The 19814-nt window shown below is 43.0% G+C and overlaps 1 protein-coding gene across 1 annotated transcript; it reads left to right on the plus strand.

The window, feature by feature from the left end:
• Nucleotides 1-463: 463 nt before the first annotated feature.
• fgfr4 (fibroblast growth factor receptor 4) lies at nucleotides 464-19280 on the plus strand. Its single transcript, XM_061056481.1, has 21 exons — nucleotides 464-1153; nucleotides 3459-3672; nucleotides 7118-7305; nucleotides 7396-7546; nucleotides 7671-7721; nucleotides 8478-8747; nucleotides 9018-9107; nucleotides 9217-9383; nucleotides 9520-9643; nucleotides 10342-10532; nucleotides 10862-11000; nucleotides 11140-11333; nucleotides 11468-11613; nucleotides 11945-12066; nucleotides 12169-12279; nucleotides 12643-12833; nucleotides 14529-14651; nucleotides 15299-15369; nucleotides 15490-15627; nucleotides 15875-15980; nucleotides 16512-19280. The coding sequence occupies exons 2-21, from the start codon at nucleotides 3585-3587 to the stop codon at nucleotides 16686-16688; spliced, it is 2838 nt and encodes a 945-aa protein (XP_060912464.1). The 5' UTR covers nucleotides 464-1153; nucleotides 3459-3584; the 3' UTR covers nucleotides 16689-19280.
• The last annotated feature ends 534 nt before the right edge of the window (nucleotides 19281-19814 follow it).

Consider the following 19814-nt stretch of genomic DNA (forward strand, 5'->3'; position numbering starts at 1 on the left):
CTGCTGCATGCAGCTAATGGGATTACGAGGTGCTGTTCTCTTACTGATGCAATTAAAACGTGGAGGCAATTCACAGCCTTCACTCACTGGCGCATCTTAATTGAATGCGTCTCCTAAAGAGGCCTTAACGCTCTGTTTGCATAGAGGACAATTAAGCTGCAATAAATTATGAGGCGTGATAAAAAACAAAGCACAAACAGTTTTCATAACGTGATTTATGAGGATGTTCTGGCATGCGTACGGATATTTCGATAACGGTTGTAAAAGTTTGTTTTGTATTTTTCGATTTTAGGACAACTTCAACGCGATGTGGAGAAAAGGAAAGGGTGGAGGGTTTTGGGTTTTATTTGCCAGCTCTTTGGAGGGATGGGGGTTAGTTTTTTTTTGTGAGGGGGGTAACAGAAGCGCACCCCTCCCCTCTCTCTTCCCTCCTCCTCTTGCTCCCCTGGCCGCTCTCAGACCATTGTTGTTGTGACTGCCGGCCGGAGAGGAGCAGTTAGTGCTGTATGAGAGCTGCTGTGAGGAAGACGCAGTCTCTCTCTCTCTCTTTACTGTGGAAGAGAAACGGACTGAGGAGGCTGAGCTCCGCATTTCAGCGGCAGATTTCACCGGGACAAACTCACAGAGGAGACGAGATCTTACAAGAGCGTGCGTAAAGACGCGCGGAAACACTTAGCCAAGTCTATACAGCCAAACCAAGACGGGACTCCAAACTGCGAGACACGTTTTACCAGCCTGTCTTAATCTCGCTTTCTCTCACCAAATTGGATCTTTGAAGCATATTTTAAAGCGAGAAAGGACATATTTTCCCACGCAAAATCCGCCGTTTTGCCACCGTGTTTTGCGGTTCTTATACTCTCAGTGGATTTAGCTCTCTGAGCAGCCGGCTGCAGTGGACTTTGCCCAGCGGGATCACACAGCTCCTTCCGCCGGTCACCAGGAGAGAGGGAGCCCGGCAGCTGTCGTTCATGTTCCAAGGGGGCTGTTTTTGATGGATTTATGAGCTTCGTTTTCACCTGATCTGAGACTGCTTTGGAAAAGGATACAGAGGAGACCTTAAAGCTCCAAATGAGGCTTTCAATATTCGCTCGTTCAGACCGGGAGAAGGAGTGATTTCTCCTCTCATCTCTGCGGGGACAGACCGGGAGGAAAGGTGGGTGAAAAACAGACTGAGACAGCTGGAGATTCTTGGAGAGTTATTGTTTCATTCATTCTCAGCAGGCAGGGTGGTGATTGGGTTAGATTATAACACGAAATCTACTTAAGGAAGCCTCTTATTGAATTGCTCAAAATGTGCAGTGTTTGTTCCATTATTGTTTGTTTTCAGAGATTGTCTTGAAAGTAGAGAGTATTCCTTGGAATAAGGTTTCTCCACCATCAAGAATGACTTATTTGCATTGCATTGCAGTGATTTAATCCGTGGTTTGACAATTGAAACAGGGATTTCAACAGCGACATATAAAACACGTTTATGAACCTTGCGTATCTATTTGTCAGGAGGAAAGTGTTTGTGTCGATCAGAGTGGAGTTTGAACCTAACCAGACTGCAGATCACATGTATTCCCATATTATATTTTAAAAGGAACATTTATTTTTTTATTTTACCTGCATAAACCTATTAAACCGACACAGTGCATGATGAGAGCCCTGTGCGAGAATAGTGGTAATGTTGGGAGAAATTAGAATTAAAACATTTAAAGTTACATTTTGTTCATATTGAGGATTTGATAAGGTGTCAGACCGATTGATCGAGTTGATCGACTGATCACATGTGCAGACACTGTGGCCCTTCAAGCCAGTATAAATCCATACATTATGATTAATAACTTGTCTTACTTTTTTTTTTGGAGGAGCTCTGAAGTTCAGGAGGACTAACATTGCACTTGACTGAGTTATAAAGTGTGATTTATGTGACAGGACTTTGCAGTTAATCATAGAATAAAATTCTGCACAGAGCAGAGCAATATCAGAGCTCGAGATAAATACAGCAGTGTGCAAGTGGAATCAGCAGCAGAAGGGTTTTTTTTTCCAGTCGTTAATTGAGAAAGAATACGTTTCATTCAGCAGGCTGGTTCTTTAAACGGTGTGTGTGTGTGTGGGCGCGGCCTGCATGCATGGAGCGCACACACCGGGGTCTGGCGCCTGGGCGCAGTTGGCTCGACTCGCAGAAGAAAAATCACAGCATTGTGCCTTTAGTGTTCTTGTTGGTTTTTCTTGGTTTATAGTTTAGTCTGCAGATTTAGTTCATTTCAACAGGACTTATCATTCCATTTATCTGTTTCCAAACCTCTTCATCATTTAGATTCAGTTTGAGGTAACAGCCTGAATGATAATGGTGATATTAAGGTGCTACTCTATTTGAACAGGTAAATTATGTCGAGGCTGAACGTTGTGTATCTTGTAGTTTAAAAAGATACATCTGTCATCTAAGCTGTGCATTGAGAAATCAGTCACATGTTATGAGAGACAAGATTTATGAGAGATGATACTTGATAGTAAACAATCAAGGAACTTGTGTGATGGTTTAATTTTTGGACAAAATTACATACTTAAGGAAGGACAAACAATTGACTCAAAATACTATATTCAACGTAATAACGCAGATTTTCTGCTTTTATTGTGTTCAAATAAAGTGCAAATCTTTGAAGGTTTTGCACGGTTTGTCTTCACAAAATCACACACTCGAAGTCAGGTTTCTGGCCTTGTCTTCTGACAAACCAAACAGTTAATGGTTAGCTGCAGTCTTATGATTAATATTTTAAAACTTAGCTATTGAAAAAAAAGACAGGTGTCATTTACAGCATTTTAACCCTCCATGTTGAAAGACAAGTGCAGTGTAGAGTTGAATTGGGATATGAAACATGAAGATTTGAGGCATCACAGGTGTCAAAGTCGATCCTACTTTTGCAAACATTTCTCTAAGCTTCTCTTCTGTTACATTGCAGAAGGCTGGAAGAAGATAATTCAGATACATTAGAAGGATGACAAATAAAACCCAATCTTGAATCTTGTTGTGTTTTTCCACCTCCTGTCTCGAACCTCATCAGCTGCGAGTCGACTCTTGCTGCTGCCCCTCCAGATTCTGTAGCTTCCTGGCAAGTTTCAAGTGTTTTTCTAGTGAGGGCCCATTATCCCGGGGCCAGACTGAGCACCATCCATTGACAAACAACAGGCGGTAACAGCCCTGCTCCTTATTCATGACGCAGGAGAGCCTGGACAATGTGAGGCGGACGAGCGGGACAGTTAGCAGGACATCTGCTGACGAATACAGCTGCTCACAGTCAAAACAGGATCTCTGACTGTGTGGCCGAGCGTAGTTTGTGCTTTCTGACACCGGGTTTAAACCTGAACAGAAGAGTTAGCTTCATTTAGACGCTCCAAAGCTGAAAGAATCAGGTTTCTGATCAACTGATAACCGTCTCCCTTCTGTGTTTTTTTTTTTTTTTTTGTCTCTGCAGGATCCAATTTTAGGGACTTTGTGGGTTTCTGGAGTTTCCAATGCCAGGGACCGGAGTGTGAGGCCAATTCCAGGCTTCAAATATATATACATTAAGACCTTTTAACCAGAACATCACATCAAGAAGATGGGAAGGGTCTGCACCTTCTGCGTTCTCCTGCTGTGTATGATGGACAGAGTCTCTGCCAGGGCCATCGAGGAAGGAAAAAATAGAGGTAAGATCATGAAAAAGCCCTACAGCAGAGACAAATCACATCAGTTTCAGATTCTTTTCCTCCGGGGGATTGTGTTATGTAAAAAAGGGATGTCTGGTCAGAAGGTTTGCTCGTGTAAACCACAGACTTTTTTTGTGGAAATGTGATCTGTTAAGGTTACAATCAGACCACTTTCCCTTGTTAGAAAAGTGTCAGTTTCTTGGCAGCCGCGGCCACGGAGGAAGTCAAGGTGACAGGAAAAATGACAGAGAGGCTGAAGTCAAGGTTTGGATGGAGGGAGGAAGGGGGGGGGAGAAAAAAAAAGCTCTCTGTGTTTTTGCTGCCGTAAAACTGCGCTACCTGATCCGTCCGAGGCCCTGAGGCTCGGAAGTGTAAATCTGCCTGGCTGCGTGCCAGCTGTAGAGGAAGAGGAGGGGGGGTGAAGGGGCTTTTTCATTCATGCTTTACAGACAGAAGCCAATGCAAAGAGTCAGACATTGTCGGCTTTGCGTTCCATAAAGATTTTTCCACTTTGAAAAGCTCTATCTGAAAAATTGATCAGCGTTCTATGACAAAATGGCACATTTCTCTTCTGCTAAATCATTTTTTTTTTTTATCTCAGATTAAAGAAGTTAGAGGTGACATTTTGGTGTAGATTGATGAAAGGCAAAGTGGATAGTTTCCCCTGAAGGCACACAGTACAGAAGCTGTCTCCTCACTGTCCCCGCGGCCCCACTTTGTACTGCAGGACCCAGCGTGTTTAGACAACAATGTGCAGGAAGACGGGCCCAATGAAACATCTGAAGGTTTATATACATGACAGAAAAAGAAAGAGACAAACCGGGACTGATAAAGGAAAGATCTTTAGGTTGTAAAACGCGAGGTTGCAGCTGTGGAGATGCAGCTTTTATCTTTGTGCTGTTTCGGTCTCCCTACCAAATCAGCGCCTACAGGAACTGAGTCAAATTTGTTAAATTACTCAAGGTCAAACTTGAAAGAATGCTTTCAGTGTTTGAATTCCCTACTTAAAACATTCAATTCAGAACCATGTTTATGAGTCCGAGTCAAATAAATTCAAGCAAAAGTCTCCACAAGCATTTTTTTGTAGTTCCCAGTGTAACACATTATCATCAGTACGCTCAGTAAACAGTTTTCTACAACTGCTTTTCTTTATAAAAAAAAAAAGACTAGTCGCAACAAAAACAAATTACACTATATTTTACATAACTGTTTCGATGGTTTTCAGTCCTCGGGCACTTTGTGTCATGTTCCCAATCTGATAAAACTCAGCGAGGAAAAAAAACAGGTCGTTTTTCAGATATAATTATACTTCTAGCGTTACTAACCACATGCTGCTAAATGCAGCGATCTGACTAGTCCAATGTTTTTTTTTTCTCCCTCTTTCAGGAAACGTATTTTAAGTTCTGTTTTCTGCCACATCATTACAGAGTATGTGAAAGCTTCAGCGTAGCTTAGTCCCAACTGTGCTGTCCACTGCTCTTCAAACAGACAAAGTAAACTTAAAAACAAATGTACAATATAAAAACAGCAGAGGAACACATATAATACGAGGGTTTGAAGCATGGTTGGTAACTTACATCTTTTTTTAATTGTGCCACTCCACAGTGAGCTGTTTGCAACATAAAGAAGAACAAAGTGTGCCAAAGAATGCCGTCTTTCACTTTGGTCTCTGTGCACAATAAGTGGGTTGGCACATTTTGAGGAGTGCATCTGCTGGTCAGGCCGAATGTTCAGACCAGAGCCGCCTGTGGACAGAGTTTGACCTCTGAGCGGCAAACCTCTTAACCGTTGTTTGAGCACATAATGAATGGATGCTAACAAATGTAGCGTCCGTTCATTAAATGCAATCATTTACTGTAACAAGCATGAGCAGAAACGTTTACTTCAGTCAGGAAAATCAGTCACAGCTGACAGCGTTCTTGAATCCTGACCTCAGAAACAGCGATGGGACACAAGATCCAAACTAAAAGTCTGCTTACTCCGTTTACTGGACAGGAAATATTTTGAAATAAACTTATATTTAATGAGACAAATTACCCTTATAAGTACATTTTTATATCAATGTGGCGCTTTTACACTCTATTGTCTACCTGTTCTTCAAAGGAGAAGTTACAGTAGTTTAAAAATAAACCTTTAAAGAAGCTCTTATGTTGACCTACTTCTACATTACAATAACTTTAAACAATCCATAGCTAACTCTTATTAACGCTGACAAGGTTGAACTGTACTTTTTATGGAGGTCTATGCTGCTCCTAGGCCTCTTCTTTGTCCGTACTTGTTTCCGCCGAGGGCTCCTCTGCCCACCCGACCAGCAGGCCGGCCGGCTGACTGGTTGTTTGGCTCGAGCTTCTGAGCGGTTTGTTTGTGTTGTGTTTTGTTTGCCCCCTCGCCTCTGGGTGACAATTCACACTCTGCTGCGAGTTCAACTCCCGGGCACCGTCCCTGTCTCTGCAAGTTCATTAGCGTGGCTTTAAGTTAGTGTGTGTGTGTGTGTGTGTGTGTGTGTGTGTTAGTCTGTGGTTAACTGCTGGCTATTAGTTTTACTGCTTTTCAAATTTGCCCCTTTAGAGGAAAATCTATGGCTTGTTGTTATCTTGTAATCCTCATAATTTAGGAGAAATAGTCTTTCAATCAAAAGAGACTAAATAATGATCCTGTTCATAATAAAAAATAACCATAAATGCACTTCTTTCATTTGTTCCTGCTCTGACCAATCACTGCTTCTGATTTTCCACTTACAAAGTAGTTAGAGTGTGTTTGCCCCTGAAGCGTCACCTCTACATGTACTCTGGGCGATTAAAAGAAATGGCAACACTTCACTTGGAAAAGAAAACAGATTGCCTTTTTCACTAAGCGCTCCTGCAGGAAGCAATCAGACAGAAAATTGCTCTGGAAAATTGCTCGTTCTGAGTGACCGAGCAGAGAGCGAGGTTCCTGTCCAGGGCGCATATATGTTCGGACAAGTGAGTGGGCGAGCACATAAATGGGCGAGTGACCCCATGAATGGATGGCACTGTGGCTGATGGTGACACGATAGTTAGTGGGTTATCAGGGCACTCTATCTGCAGGTCCTGGTGGCATTAAATGACAGCGGGTTGTTCAGGAACATTGTGTACTTCTCTAGCGGCACCTTTCAGGGGTAAACAGAGACCTCACTGTGTCTTTTTCACATTTTTTACCTCGTTCACTTGAACCAAGGAGGCTGCTGTTGCTGCTTAGTTAGACCCGAGACTCTGAAATCTGTGGAACAACAGCAGGAAAACTGGTCTAGAAATTAAAAAAGAATCACTCATGAAAAGTTAGAAAGTGTTGAAGGATGCAACGAGCCAGTTAGCATTTTAACTTTTAAAGTCAACCATGAAAATAAATCTAAATCTCCACATTTGGGGAATGGCACCACAGTACCTAAACGTCCTTTTTGTCTTTGCCTACTTTTTCCATCTAGATCTTCGTGTCTCCAGGCCTCTAATCGCACCAGGTTACCCTGAAAACACGACAGCAGTGGTGGGTGGTCAGGCCAAACTGGTGTGTAAAATTCACAGGCCGGCCTCCACTAAGGTGCAGTGGCTGAAGACGGAGGCCAGCAAAGTGGGACAAATCCAAGGAGGACAGCCTCACCTGAAAGCTCTGACGGTGAGACCCGATCACATCACAGATACAAAGGCTTTATGTCTTGTCTTCATAATATCATAAAGGTGTTAAAACAATCTCTCCTCGGTGCAGTCTCTGCAGAGCAATGCGTCAAAGCTGAACACTCTGCATCTGTCCAACATCACCGTGGAGGATGCAGGAGAGTACATCTGTATGGCTGAGAGCACCCACGGGGGGCAGACAGTTCAGGCCATGCAGTCTGCATGGCTGGAGGTTCTTCCTGGTGAGACTTTTTGGGCATAATATACAATTTTTGTACCATTAAAATGTATTTAAAGGGAAGCTCTACCAAGGGGAACACAGACTTCTGCCACTTTTTTTTCTTACCTTCCCTTTTTCCTCTATAGGTACAATCATTTCTAGAACGGTGGACATGGCTGCTGCTGAAATCCCCCAAGGTACAGTAACTCTCTACTAATGCTGGAGAAAGATGTGTTCAAATGTTTGAGCACTTTGTTTTTTTCTTGAATTTTGAAAACAACGTTATCACTGTTAAACCACAAAGTGTCAAAGTAGCTTCCCTACGAGTGTCTGAAATATCCTGAAAATGGACGACACCAGAGGTTAAGCTGTAAGCTAGTTACATCAAAGGAAAGCACTGTAAACGGATGATGATGGTATGGCAGCCATCTGTGTGGGATTCAATGCGTGCCTCCTCCTCCCCTGCCCGGAATAAACTTCTCTCCTCCAAACGCTCACTTAGATCTTCAGTGAACCTTCACCGCCCCTCAGATTTACTCTCCGTCCACTGTCACGCTGCAACATGTTCATTAGCTTCAGTCTCTCTTCCCCGATGTTTCTTTTCTTCTTCTTTTTGGAGTGTAAGGAGGAGGAGGGTGTATTTGAGGAGGGGTTGGATCTGTTAGGCCTCCTGGTGTCTATGGTAATTTCATTGTGTGTGCACAGGGGTTGGGGGAAGGAGAAAGGGGTTGAAAAGCTAAGTTATATCTAAGAGGATGGTGCTTGCTTAAGAATGGAGATGAAGAAATAACCTGCTGACTAAGTGGGGAAATTTTTAAAAGACCAAAGGAAAGTCAAGGAAATTAAGAAATACAGTGTTAACAGAAAGACGAGAACTGAACTGTGCACTGAACAACTTCCCCCATAGCCGCATGCTAACACTTTGTTTGCACTGGTTCTTTGGCCTCAAACAGACGTTCTCGAGGACCTGAGTGAAGACACCACAGAGCATCTTCTGTTAGAGCCCGGAAACGTCCTGAAACTTCGCTGCGACATGAGCACGCGGCCCGGCATGGCGGTGAACTGGTACAAAGAGGGAGGCCGGGTTGTGCCCACGCCAAGAATCCAGATCCGCGGCGCCATCATGGAGATCACAGACGTTACGTACGAGGATTCAGGAGTCTATGTTTGTGTTCTCAGGGGATCCAAGGAGCCTGTGAGGAACTTCACCATCACTGTGGCAGGTATGGACACTCTTACTGGTTACTTGTTTCAATGCCTCTTATTGGCTAAGATTGCTAAATGTTTGTTACATATTGTTACTGGTTCATTGGTCAACAGAGAGCTTATAGCCAACAGTTATGTATGGTATTCGCTGTTTGTTAGAAGATTTATTTCAAACAAAATTCCATCATTCAATTAATCAATCTTACATATATTAAATATTTGCTTCTTTCTTGGTCTTAATTGAAATAAAATGATCCTCATATTGCCCTTACTTGTCATATTTTCAGACTCATTGGGGTCGGGAGACGATGATGAGGACGACGGCTTAGACGACTCGTCGGCCGAGATCGAAAACGACCAGGTCTACTTCTCCAGAGGTGTGTGTTTCTTTCCGCTAAGTAGCTGCAACCTTTAAGTTCAGCTCCACCTTCTGGCTTCGTCAGAGCATTCTGACCAAAGGGCTTTTATGTTCTCGGTCCTTTACAGGTCCTTACTGGACGCACACCCAACGTATGGAGAAGAAGCTGTACGCTGTTCCCGCTGGTAACACGGTGAAGTTTCGTTGCCCGGCCATGGGAAGCCCCATGCCGAGCATTCGCTGGCTCAAGAACGGACGAGAATTTAGAGGGGAGCATCGCATCGGTGGCATCAAGGTGAGTGTTGGAGAAGTTTGGTGTCTTCAGAATATAAAGTAACGTAGAAAGACAACTGGATTCATTTGGATTGGAGTCTGACATTCTAAAGTGATTTCGTGTCCATGCTAATATTATTGTCTGTTTCCTTGTCCAGCTGAGACACCAGCACTGGAGCCTTGTGATGGAGAGCGTCGTGCCTTCAGACAGAGGGAACTACACCTGTATGGTGGAAAACAAGTATGGCTCCATTGCCCACAGCTACGTCCTCGATGTCCTCGGTAAGAGACTTATCCAAAGCTTCAATGTGAAAGGCCGTGGGAGGGGAAAGATAGGTGGGGTGAGCAGAAAGTGACAGGGGCGCCTGGCGTCGGCTGTTGCGGGCAGGATGTGGACGGTCAGGCGGTCCACACCGCTTTTCTACCTGACCTGTGACGGGAGATCGAGGAGGACTGCAGTTTGTTTGTTCATTTGTTCGCTTCCAGTCCGTCACGGGGTCAGTTTCCGTCCTCATTGACAGGGGGAGAAGACTAACGAGATAGTTAACGAGATCAGAGAGCGAGAGTAAGCACAGATCAAAGAGACCCGGCGACCAGCTGACAAAGAGACATGTTAATAGAACCAATTTTCATCCCAAAAGACATTTCCTGTTCTTTTGCCAGAAGAAAAAACACATTGCTCTGTATTTTTAAATGTTTGTCATGTTACCTCGCTGTTTTTAGCCACAGCTTTCTATGACTCCAGTATCCTCTGTGTCTGGGTCCTGCTACATAGACCCCTGGTGAGAGGGGGATTTTCTGAGAATCCATGCTTGGCAGATCAGTTAAATCTCCTCCTCCATGTCCCCGAATCACCTTTGAACTATTGCCCTGAGAAGAGGAAAAGCCTTTAAGCTCTGATGAGTGTCTCTAGAGTTTAATTCTATCTTTCATCTTTAGCCACTCTGCTAAACCCCCTTTCTGATTTCTTCCCCATTTAGAGCGTTCCCCACACAGGCCCATACTGCAGGCTGGACTGCCAGCAAACACAACAGCAGTGGTGGGCAGTGATGTCCAGTTCCACTGTAAGGTCTACAGCGACGCCCAGCCTCACATTCAGTGGCTCAAACACATAGAAAGGAACGGCAGTCGCTACGGTCATGACGGAACGCCCTACGTTCAGGTCCTCAAGGTTGGTACTATATAAAAGTTGTTTGGAGCAAAGGGAAACGAATTAATGCATTTCCCTCTTTGAAGACAGCTGAGTGTTTAAGCTTAAGCTAAACTATGAATATGTTCTGTTCTCTGTCAAAAAAGACTGGAACTTATCAGTACATTTTGGGAGCTGTGGTATACTCCCAAACTGACACCAAAAAATGCATTAAGCACACACTAAGCATAAGCTATCCACAGATAGTCACTAACTCTCAAACTCCTAAAGGCTCCAGTGCACATCTCCAGAGGTTTGAATATTTCTGATTCTTATTAATAATATAACTTTTTTTCATCCATATTTTGCAGACTGGGAGTCTGAACATGTCAGAGGTGGAGGTGCTCTACCTGTCTAAAGTTACCATGGAGGATTCTGGAGAGTACACCTGTCTGGCTGGAAATTCAATTGGATTCGCTCACCAGTCCGCTTGGCTCACTGTTATCTCAGGTAAATAATTATTCCACTTAACATTTTGGAATAAATGAGTGCATCATCTGCATACGGGTGTTGTTGCACAATACATGAAGCTACACATATAGACTCGTAAATTATTATTTTCTAATAATTTCTCCTCCTCTGCCTGTAGAAGAGGAAGCAGCAGATGCCATGGACACCATGGAAACCAAATACACCGATATCATCATCTACGCCTGTGGTTTCCTGGCTCTGATCATGGCCATTGTCATCGTGGTGTTGTGTCGAATGCAGGTCCACCCTAGAAGAGAGCCGTTTGACGCCCTCCCTGTTCAGAAGCTCTCGAAGTTTCCTCTTCGCAGACAGGTACAGGGCACAATGCATCATGGGAACATGCATATCCTACAGCAAGGATATGCATGAAAGGTCAATCCAAATAGTATCCTGTATGTTCCTGTGGGCTGATAATTTAACCTTATTTTTCGTCTTTCTTATTTTAGTACTCCGTGGAGTCCAACTCGTCGGGGAAGTCCAGTGCGTCTCTGATGAGGGTAGCTCGCCTCTCATCCAGCTGCTCACCTATGTTGGCCGGAGTCATGGAGTTTGAATTACCATATGACCCAGATTGGGAGTTTCCAAGGGAGAAGTAAGTTATCAGCCAGTTATAGAGTTACCTTTGTTGTCATTTACACAGATTTAAGTAAGACATTTAAAGGACACATGTTTAAAATTTAAGTTTATTTAACACTTTCTGCCATTGAAAAGAGAGTTTAGTTTGGCCTCTTGGACCCAGTCTCATTTAAGCATTGTAGCTCTCGCATCATGAAGGAACCAAAAATAGAAGGAAAAGCCCACAGCCCATTCTTGGCTCTACCCAACCTATGTTTTTAGAAACCAGAGCCCCAAATTATGGATTTCTGCAGTTTTCATTTGGACATACTTATTTTTGCTAACTTTCTCTGTTTCTCTCTCTCTAGTTTGACGTTGGGTAAACCTCTAGGAGAAGGCTGCTTCGGTCAGGTGGTCAGAGCTGATGCTTACGGCATCAACAAGGACTCTACAGATCCGGCCACCACAGTGGCGGTTAAGATGCTCAAAGGTAGGGAAGAAATTTGGAGAACAGAGAATACTTCTAGGGATGCGCTAGAGTCTGAGATCTGTTTGGAAGGCATTACCTAAATAAAATACATTTTTGCTTCAGATGACGCCACAGACAAAGATCTGGCAGACCTCATCTCGGAGATGGAGCTAATGAAAGTGATGGACAAACACAAGAACATCATCAACCTGCTTGGAGTCTGCACACAGGATGGTACGTTTCTACACCATGACTTAACATTTCTTGTTTTTAGATTTGGGTAAAGAGATCAGATGTGCTCAGGTCAAGTAAGTCAAGTTAAATTGATGGTTTCTTGGCAGTGAAGCCAATGATTGGATCATTGATTAGAGGATATCTCCCTCCTTGTAAATGCTAATTATGACACACACCCTAATTCTGGAAAGAAAACAATGCCTTTCTTTAAACCTTCTACCTCCCAAGCCCTCTTTTATCCCAAATCTCAACAAACCAACCTAATTTAGTGAGTGTTTCAACTTTGGTGGTCCCAAGCCTCCGAGCTATATCAACAATAGAAACAACCCTGGTCCTTCATCCTGTTTGTGTTTCCCCCCTCAGGCCCTCTGTATGTGCTGGTGGAGTACGCCTCCAAAGGCAGTCTGAGGGAGTACCTGCGAGCCCGGCGACCCCCAGGCATGGACTACACCTTTGATGTGACGAAGGTGCCTGAAGAGCAGCTCACCTTCAAAGACCTCCTGTCCTGTGCCTACCAGGTCGCCAGAGGGATGGAGTACTTGGCTTCTAAGAGGGTACGTTCACTTTAACAGAGGAAATAGCATGCAGTAGAAGAAGAAGCATCAGAGAAGCTCAGTGATTAGCTGTTGGTTGTAAACTGCTCTTGCATGATTGGATCAATCAGTCGGGCCAATGAAGGAATTATGCAGTTATGTGAGGATTCTCGGCTTTTCTTCAGTTTTATATTCGTATAAATGGAAGAAACTTACGCTCTGCGTCTAACAAAACAAGATATTTGAAGTTTTTGACTTCTTATAACTAAATGAATTCATCATCTTAGAATTGATGGAGTATACACTTAGGTATTCCAAAGTTTGTTTTACAGTGGGACATTAAGTTGTTGTTTTAAAACTGATATAGCAGAAGCTTTCCACATGCTGGTATCGACCAACAGAACTTGCACAAACATCAAACTTATTCAAGTTTGGTGCGAGCCAGAAGGTTAGTTTATGGTTTTGGGTGCTCTTAAGAAACGTCTCGAGTGCTTCAGCCCTGCAGGGATACTTCCATAAACCTCAGATGTATCTACATTCCTTTGGCAAGAAGTACAACCACAAAATGAAAGGTTGAAAGTGAAATGTTAAACATTTGTTGGCTTTCTGATCTGTATAAATCCAAATGTTTATACTCAATAGGAATTGTGATTAGGATTGAGCTCTTGGATTTAGGTGTTGGCCTTGGTTTCAGAGAGGTCATCATGGAAGCACTTTTTGATCCTGTCTCTCCTGCTGTCCTCTGTACCTCTGTTTGCCCCTTTCCTTTTCCTTTCTTCCCATTCCCACCACCTTGTTGCTATTCCTTTTTTATTTTCCCAGCACGCACTCTGTGTCTGTGTGCCTCTTATCAACACGTCTCTTTGTCTGCTGCCAGCCGGTGTCTCAGACAGGCATTCCTGAACAGAGAGCTGCAGCAGCTTCAGTCCATGTTTACTCTTCTCCATCCATCTGTCCGTCCCTCCGTCTCAGGGCTTTGTCCTTTTTAACGCAGCCATAAATCTGTTAGCAAGCAAGCAGCAGAACCGTCGTCTGGGTGTAGGCATCAGGTTTCTGGCTCTAGAGCCTCCTAAGAATGCAGGAGTCTGAATCTAACCCTCCATTATGGGGAGACCCACAAACCAATACTGGTTCATTTCGCACGTCCCCACAAATACCACGTCTATTTTGAATGAAAACCCAAATAAACTTAATGACATCCATTCAATGTGGGCAAACAGAGCCTTTCTTTTTTTCCTCCCGGAGGGTTGTTTTTTCTTCAAACTCCCGGCTCTCTATATAAAGACGTTTTAATTTTGTTGCGTTCACTATAATGAGGCTCTGTGTGTTGACTTTAGACTCCTGAGTCTTCTCATTTTTGGAGAACATCTACCATGAATCATTTTCTGCCTCCCCCGTCATGACCTCTCCAAACCACGGCCTGGGACAGACAAGAAAATGTTGTCTCACAAGTAAAAGGGCTTTTCATAAATGTAAAACCTTTGATTGCAGGGTTCAGTTGGACCTTTTTGTTTGTACAGGAATGTTAATTATACCTCTAAGTGGAATGTAAAAAAAGAAAGAAAAACACAAGCCATAAAATCAGACGACTTATCAAGTAGACGTTAAACCTTTAAGCTGTTCCACCACGAACATTAAAACATTATGCTCATCTTCTAATCAGGAGATTACTTTAGGGTTTGTCAGTCTTTAATTCTCTCTCTCCTCTCTCTGCAGTGCATCCACAGAGATTTGGCAGCCAGAAACGTCCTGGTGACGGAGGACAACGTGATGAAGATCGCCGACTTTGGCCTGGCCAGAGGAGTCCACCAGATTGACTACTACAAGAAAACCACCAACGTGAGTGACACTTTGTGGCCCGAGAGTTTTCAGGAATCACCTTTGCTCTACAGCAGTTCAAACAACGCCTCTTAACTTTCCCATCATTGAGACTCTAACATGTTTGACCATGTAAATATTTGTATGAATGCATCAGCAACCCCTTCATGACCGACACATTTGTCAAGAATCCAAATGCCAGAAATTCCAAATTTTTTAAAGCCTACTCAGGTCTAGTCTGAACTTTTGTATATTTGAATGTTAATCAAAAAGAAGATCAGACATCAAGGAGAGGACATCTGATCCCTCTTTAATGACTTGAACACTTCCCCTCAGGGATCAATAAGGTATCATGTTCTTATCATTTAATCAAAGAATCCAAGTATCTTCATGTTCAGATACGCCTGTCTGGCTCCTTTTACAGCTTTAAAACCCCTCAAGACAGATGTCTGATGTTTGCCTCTGATTGGCAGCAGGCTTAATGGGACTTAATTAGAAAAGAGAAGAAGAGAAGGAAATAAGAAAGAAAGAAGGGAGGGAGGAAGAAATGTGCGAGCATGGAGCGACACAGACTGGTTTGCAGCCAGACAGACAGAAAGAAGTTGAAAAAGTGAGCCGCTGTGGTTAAAGAAAGGTGGAGCTCTAACGTGTTTGTGTTCGCTCTGCAGGGACGACTGCCCGTGAAGTGGATGGCACCAGAGGCTTTGTTTGACAGAGTCTACACACACCAGAGCGATGTGTAAGTCCAACTTCTCATTATGCAAAACAAAGAATGGAGAACAAACAGTGCAACAGAAACAAAAGTTTTAAAAATGCACTAAACAAAAAATCTCTTTCCTATTTTTTCTTGCTTGCTCAGGTGGTCATTTGGGGTCTTGATGTGGGAGATCTTCACACTGGGAGGTTCCCCGTACCCAGGCATCCCTGTGGAGGAGCTCTTCAAGCTGCTGAAGGAAGGACACCGCATGGACAAACCCTCCAACTGCACACATGAACTGTAAGCAGGAAATACTCTTCTTTTTATGGACCTGTTTTCTGAGTCTGTGTCCCATACTTTAGTTTTTATATGAATCTTATGCAATATGGGTATTGTATTGTATCTTCTTAGGGGAATCATAAATAAACTAAACCCACCATATGCCTGAATATGCCTCATAAGATCATTTACTGTCAAAATGTTCAATAAATCTTCATACAGATTGCCTACAATGTTTGGTTAATGTTGTTCTTGTTGTGTTTTTCAGCTACATGATGATGCGTGAGTGCTGGCATGCTGTGCCCACCCAGAGACCCACCTTCAAGCAGCTGGTGGAGGAGCTGGACCGAGTGCTGCTGTCCATCTCTGACGAGGTGAGTTTTCAAACACACACGCTAACATATGGAGTTGTAAGGATGTACACACACATGTACTTCCTCCTCTCTGTCACAATCTGCTGACCAGATGTCTTCAGTGTTTAAGAGTGAATGTGTAAAGAGCAGAATCAGGGGCTTATAAACTCTATAAACACTAAAAACATTGCAAACAAAAAGCTGAAATTTCTCTCTCTGGATACACAATCGCTTGAAGATCATTTAACAGTTTGTGTGATTGAATTTTATTGTTTCATGTATTCATGAATCTATCTTTGAACCGCCCCAATCAAAACTGTTGTTTTCCATAACTGTGGTGGTCTACAGCTTGAGATGATGCATGTTCTCCACATCTGGACAACATTTGAGGAACACCACGTTCATAAGCAGTTCCAAAACGTGCCAAATACCTTTTCCTTTTACAGCCAATTTAACAAACATTTCACTGTGTGGTTTTTTCTTCTTCTTCTTCTTCTGTTGTTACAAACTGTTTCATTTCTCTAATCTCTGAACTTCCTCTCTCCCTCTCAGTACCTGGACCTGTCAACACCCTTCGAGCAGTACTCCCCGTCATGTGAGGACACGTCAAGCTCCTGCTCCTCCGACAACGACTCTGTTTTTACCCATGATGCCTTGTCCACAGACCCCTGCCTCCTGGGCTACCAGGATGTGCGCTCTCGGATAGACATGAAGGCGGCGCTCCGATAGACTGACGACTGAAGGCACACACACACACACATTGGCAAACATAAGCTCAACATAGCAAACAGGAAACACTTCTTTGGGGTTTTTTTATGTAACATCCACTGGCAGCCGTGTTCAAGGTCCATCGCTGCATTTTGAAAGTTTATCTGGAACCTTCATTATGGCTCCAGACGAAGCCCGTAGATGTGTGTGTTTACACACAAACACACACGGACACACATGCACACGGAGCACTGAGGCTGGTGGGCTTCATCACAGGTTAAAGGTTTGAAGAAAAGACATTTATTGTGTGCAGAAGAACGAGCGGAAGAAAAGAGGACAAACAAATGGTGGTACTTTGGACTATCAGCTCTGGCACTGTGCCCATGAACAGTTGTAACGTTGGAAAACTGCGGCACTAAAAACACAACAGAAGAGCCCCTGGTACTTAAACGCCTCACGAGCTTGACGGACTATGATCTCAGCCCAAAACCAGGGTGCGAAACCTCGCTGGTAAAGACATTTTAACAAGAAAAAAAAAGATTTATTTTGCTATGATAAAACAGAAGAAACGGATTGTTAAATATAAATCTCTTTATATAAGATTATTTTACTTTTGTGATGCTTATTTAAGAAGAAAACAGTCTTAAATCTCAGGATCTCTTGTGCTAAGAAGTTGCTGTATCTGCAGCGAAGTGCCTGAATTTACGATTTCCTGTGAATATATTAGAATATCTAAATATTGTATGTACATATCAACGACATAAAGACGATTGCCTTTTTTTTTTTATAAATTATTCTGAATGACACAAAAGTGAAGGTTATTGAAGTCGAAAAAAAAAGGAGAGAGGAATTGAATCAAGTGTTTTTCAAGGGCCAAACCTGTCATGACTGTCACACACTGTCGTCATGTTCGAGTTTCATTCCAAAATGCCAACACGTTCAGTTGAGACGAACATTCATAAAAAAGGATTCTGAATGAAAACCCTCTTCAGTTTAACACGCACTGTGGTCCAACTAGAGTCACAAACTCACAATTTGATATAAAAAAAAAGATCGATATCCGCAACATTAAAAAAAAAACATTCATATCTTGAGGTTGGACCAACTGATTAGAACTAAAATCTTATTTTCCATTGACGACCCAAACCATAAACGTATGTGGTCAACTATACCGTCTTGGGCTTCAACTTTTAACTCTGAAATTTTGGAATGAAACTCTCAATTCGACACTTTTTTTTTTGTAAACTGCTTCCACCTCCATCCCAGGAAAACAATTTGTGGTCAAACACCAGAAGGATCCAAGTTCTTGTTGCTGCTGTTGGACGAAAGAGCACGGAAACGTTTCAGAAATTACAGCTGCGTTCAGAAAGTGATATGAGGTCTTCAAGTTTGAAGTCTTCGTGCACCCAAAGGTCACCAGACTTATTTACATGAACAAACAAGCATGTAAACTTTGAGGCAACGTTGCGTGGTCTTTCTCAACAACAGCTCTGTGTCCAGGGTGGGACCCCGTCCTGAAAAAAGGGGGACTCAAGCCCAGTGTCACTGCTGACAACAAGAGGAGCACAGGGAGAGGAGAGGGAGGAGGGCACTGAATGTGAAAGCCAGTGTGATTGATTTCAAATAGAAGAGAAGGGGGAGGGTCCCTCCTTTGTCTGGCTCTAACCCCTTCACCCAGCCCAATCTGTTGGCAAGGGGTCCTCAGGTCCGCAGCCCGGCCGGACAATGAAGGCTTTGCAGGCTTAATGGGTGTGACTGCAGACCAGAGGGAGTTCTTTTTGGGGAGGGGGGTGGTGTTTTTTAAGATAGCTTGGGCTTGTGTGCAAATGAAGAGGCTCTTATTATGGTAATGTGTCCTCTTCTCTCCCAAACGCCCCTATCTTTATCCCCACAGACGCCATCTTTTAAATTACAAATCTTAATTCAGATTCGGCCACTGCCACCAGGACCAGCTGCAGAAAACTCCCCTGTGGGCAAAAATACCAACTGAGTCCCAGTCAGCCCCCCCCCCCCTGAATCTGACCGCAGACAGAACAATTAACACAAAAAACCATCATTAACGTTTGCTGTTGGTTTAACTTTTTTGATATCTTTCACTGAATCTCTCCCAAACGTGATGGTAAATGCATGTGATTCCATTGGACTTGATTGTTTTTGGTTGAAAAATGTTGTGTTATAAAAGTGTCAATGTCCTGAAACTTCATTTGATCCAAACCTGCAGTATTTCCCATTTTATCCCCGACCCCCTGAATTAAGGGTTTTATTCCGATATGCCTTAAATGCTATCCAATCATCTCCCTGTGTGTATAAACCAGTCATGCATTTCATCACTGAAGGATTCACACGTCTTCTCTCCACGTGTCTTTGTTTTTCATGCTGTCAATCATCGTGTGACAGCTGGTGTCATTTAGGAATGAAGCTCTTACATTTACACACAAAGTGTCCCATACGTTCACATCTTTACATTCCAGCTCTCCGCTCTCCTCACAGGTACAAAACTGTAAACTGTCACAACGTTCTTAAACATTTCCTCAAGAGAATTATTTTAGAAATATCTAATTTATTTGTTTATTGTTTTGTTTTTATATGAAATAAAGTATAATTTAAAATAAAGCAGCCCTCCGTCCATGTCTGTCTTTGTGTATAACATGGTGATTCAGTCTGTCAGGCTCTACAAAGACCAGACTCAAGGTGGAAACCAAACATCCTGATTCTGTGCAGGTTGTTAGTTTTATGATTTAAACATTTCTGTAAAAGAAGGTTACATCTGAATCTTACCAGAGCTCTGTTTACAGTGTCTGTCCTTTGTCAGTGTCCGACTCCTTTAGTTCACCAGAGGAGGTTAGCTCCCAGGATCCATAAAATCTAGCCAACATGCTTCTCCCTGCGTCAGACAAGACATCAAAAGCATCACAAAAATGTTCAGCAGAAAGTTTTTTTTGATGATCTTTGTGAGAGTCGGCGTTGCAGAAGTGTAAAACTGTCTTTGTTGCTAATCTATAATGTGTCCCCATATCAGATATTATCCTTATTATTATTACTGGTGTCTTTCTAGTTCTCTTACTTGAGACATTTTGTGTTCCAATAAGAGATTTGCTGGCTGTAAAAGTTTATTTCTGTTGTTTTGATCATCTAATTGTTTTTAGT

The sequence above is a fragment of the Labrus mixtus genome, chromosome 14, assembly GCF_963584025.1.
Source record: "Labrus mixtus chromosome 14, fLabMix1.1, whole genome shotgun sequence".
In the NCBI taxonomy this organism is placed as follows: domain Eukaryota; kingdom Metazoa; phylum Chordata; class Actinopteri; order Labriformes; family Labridae; genus Labrus; species Labrus mixtus.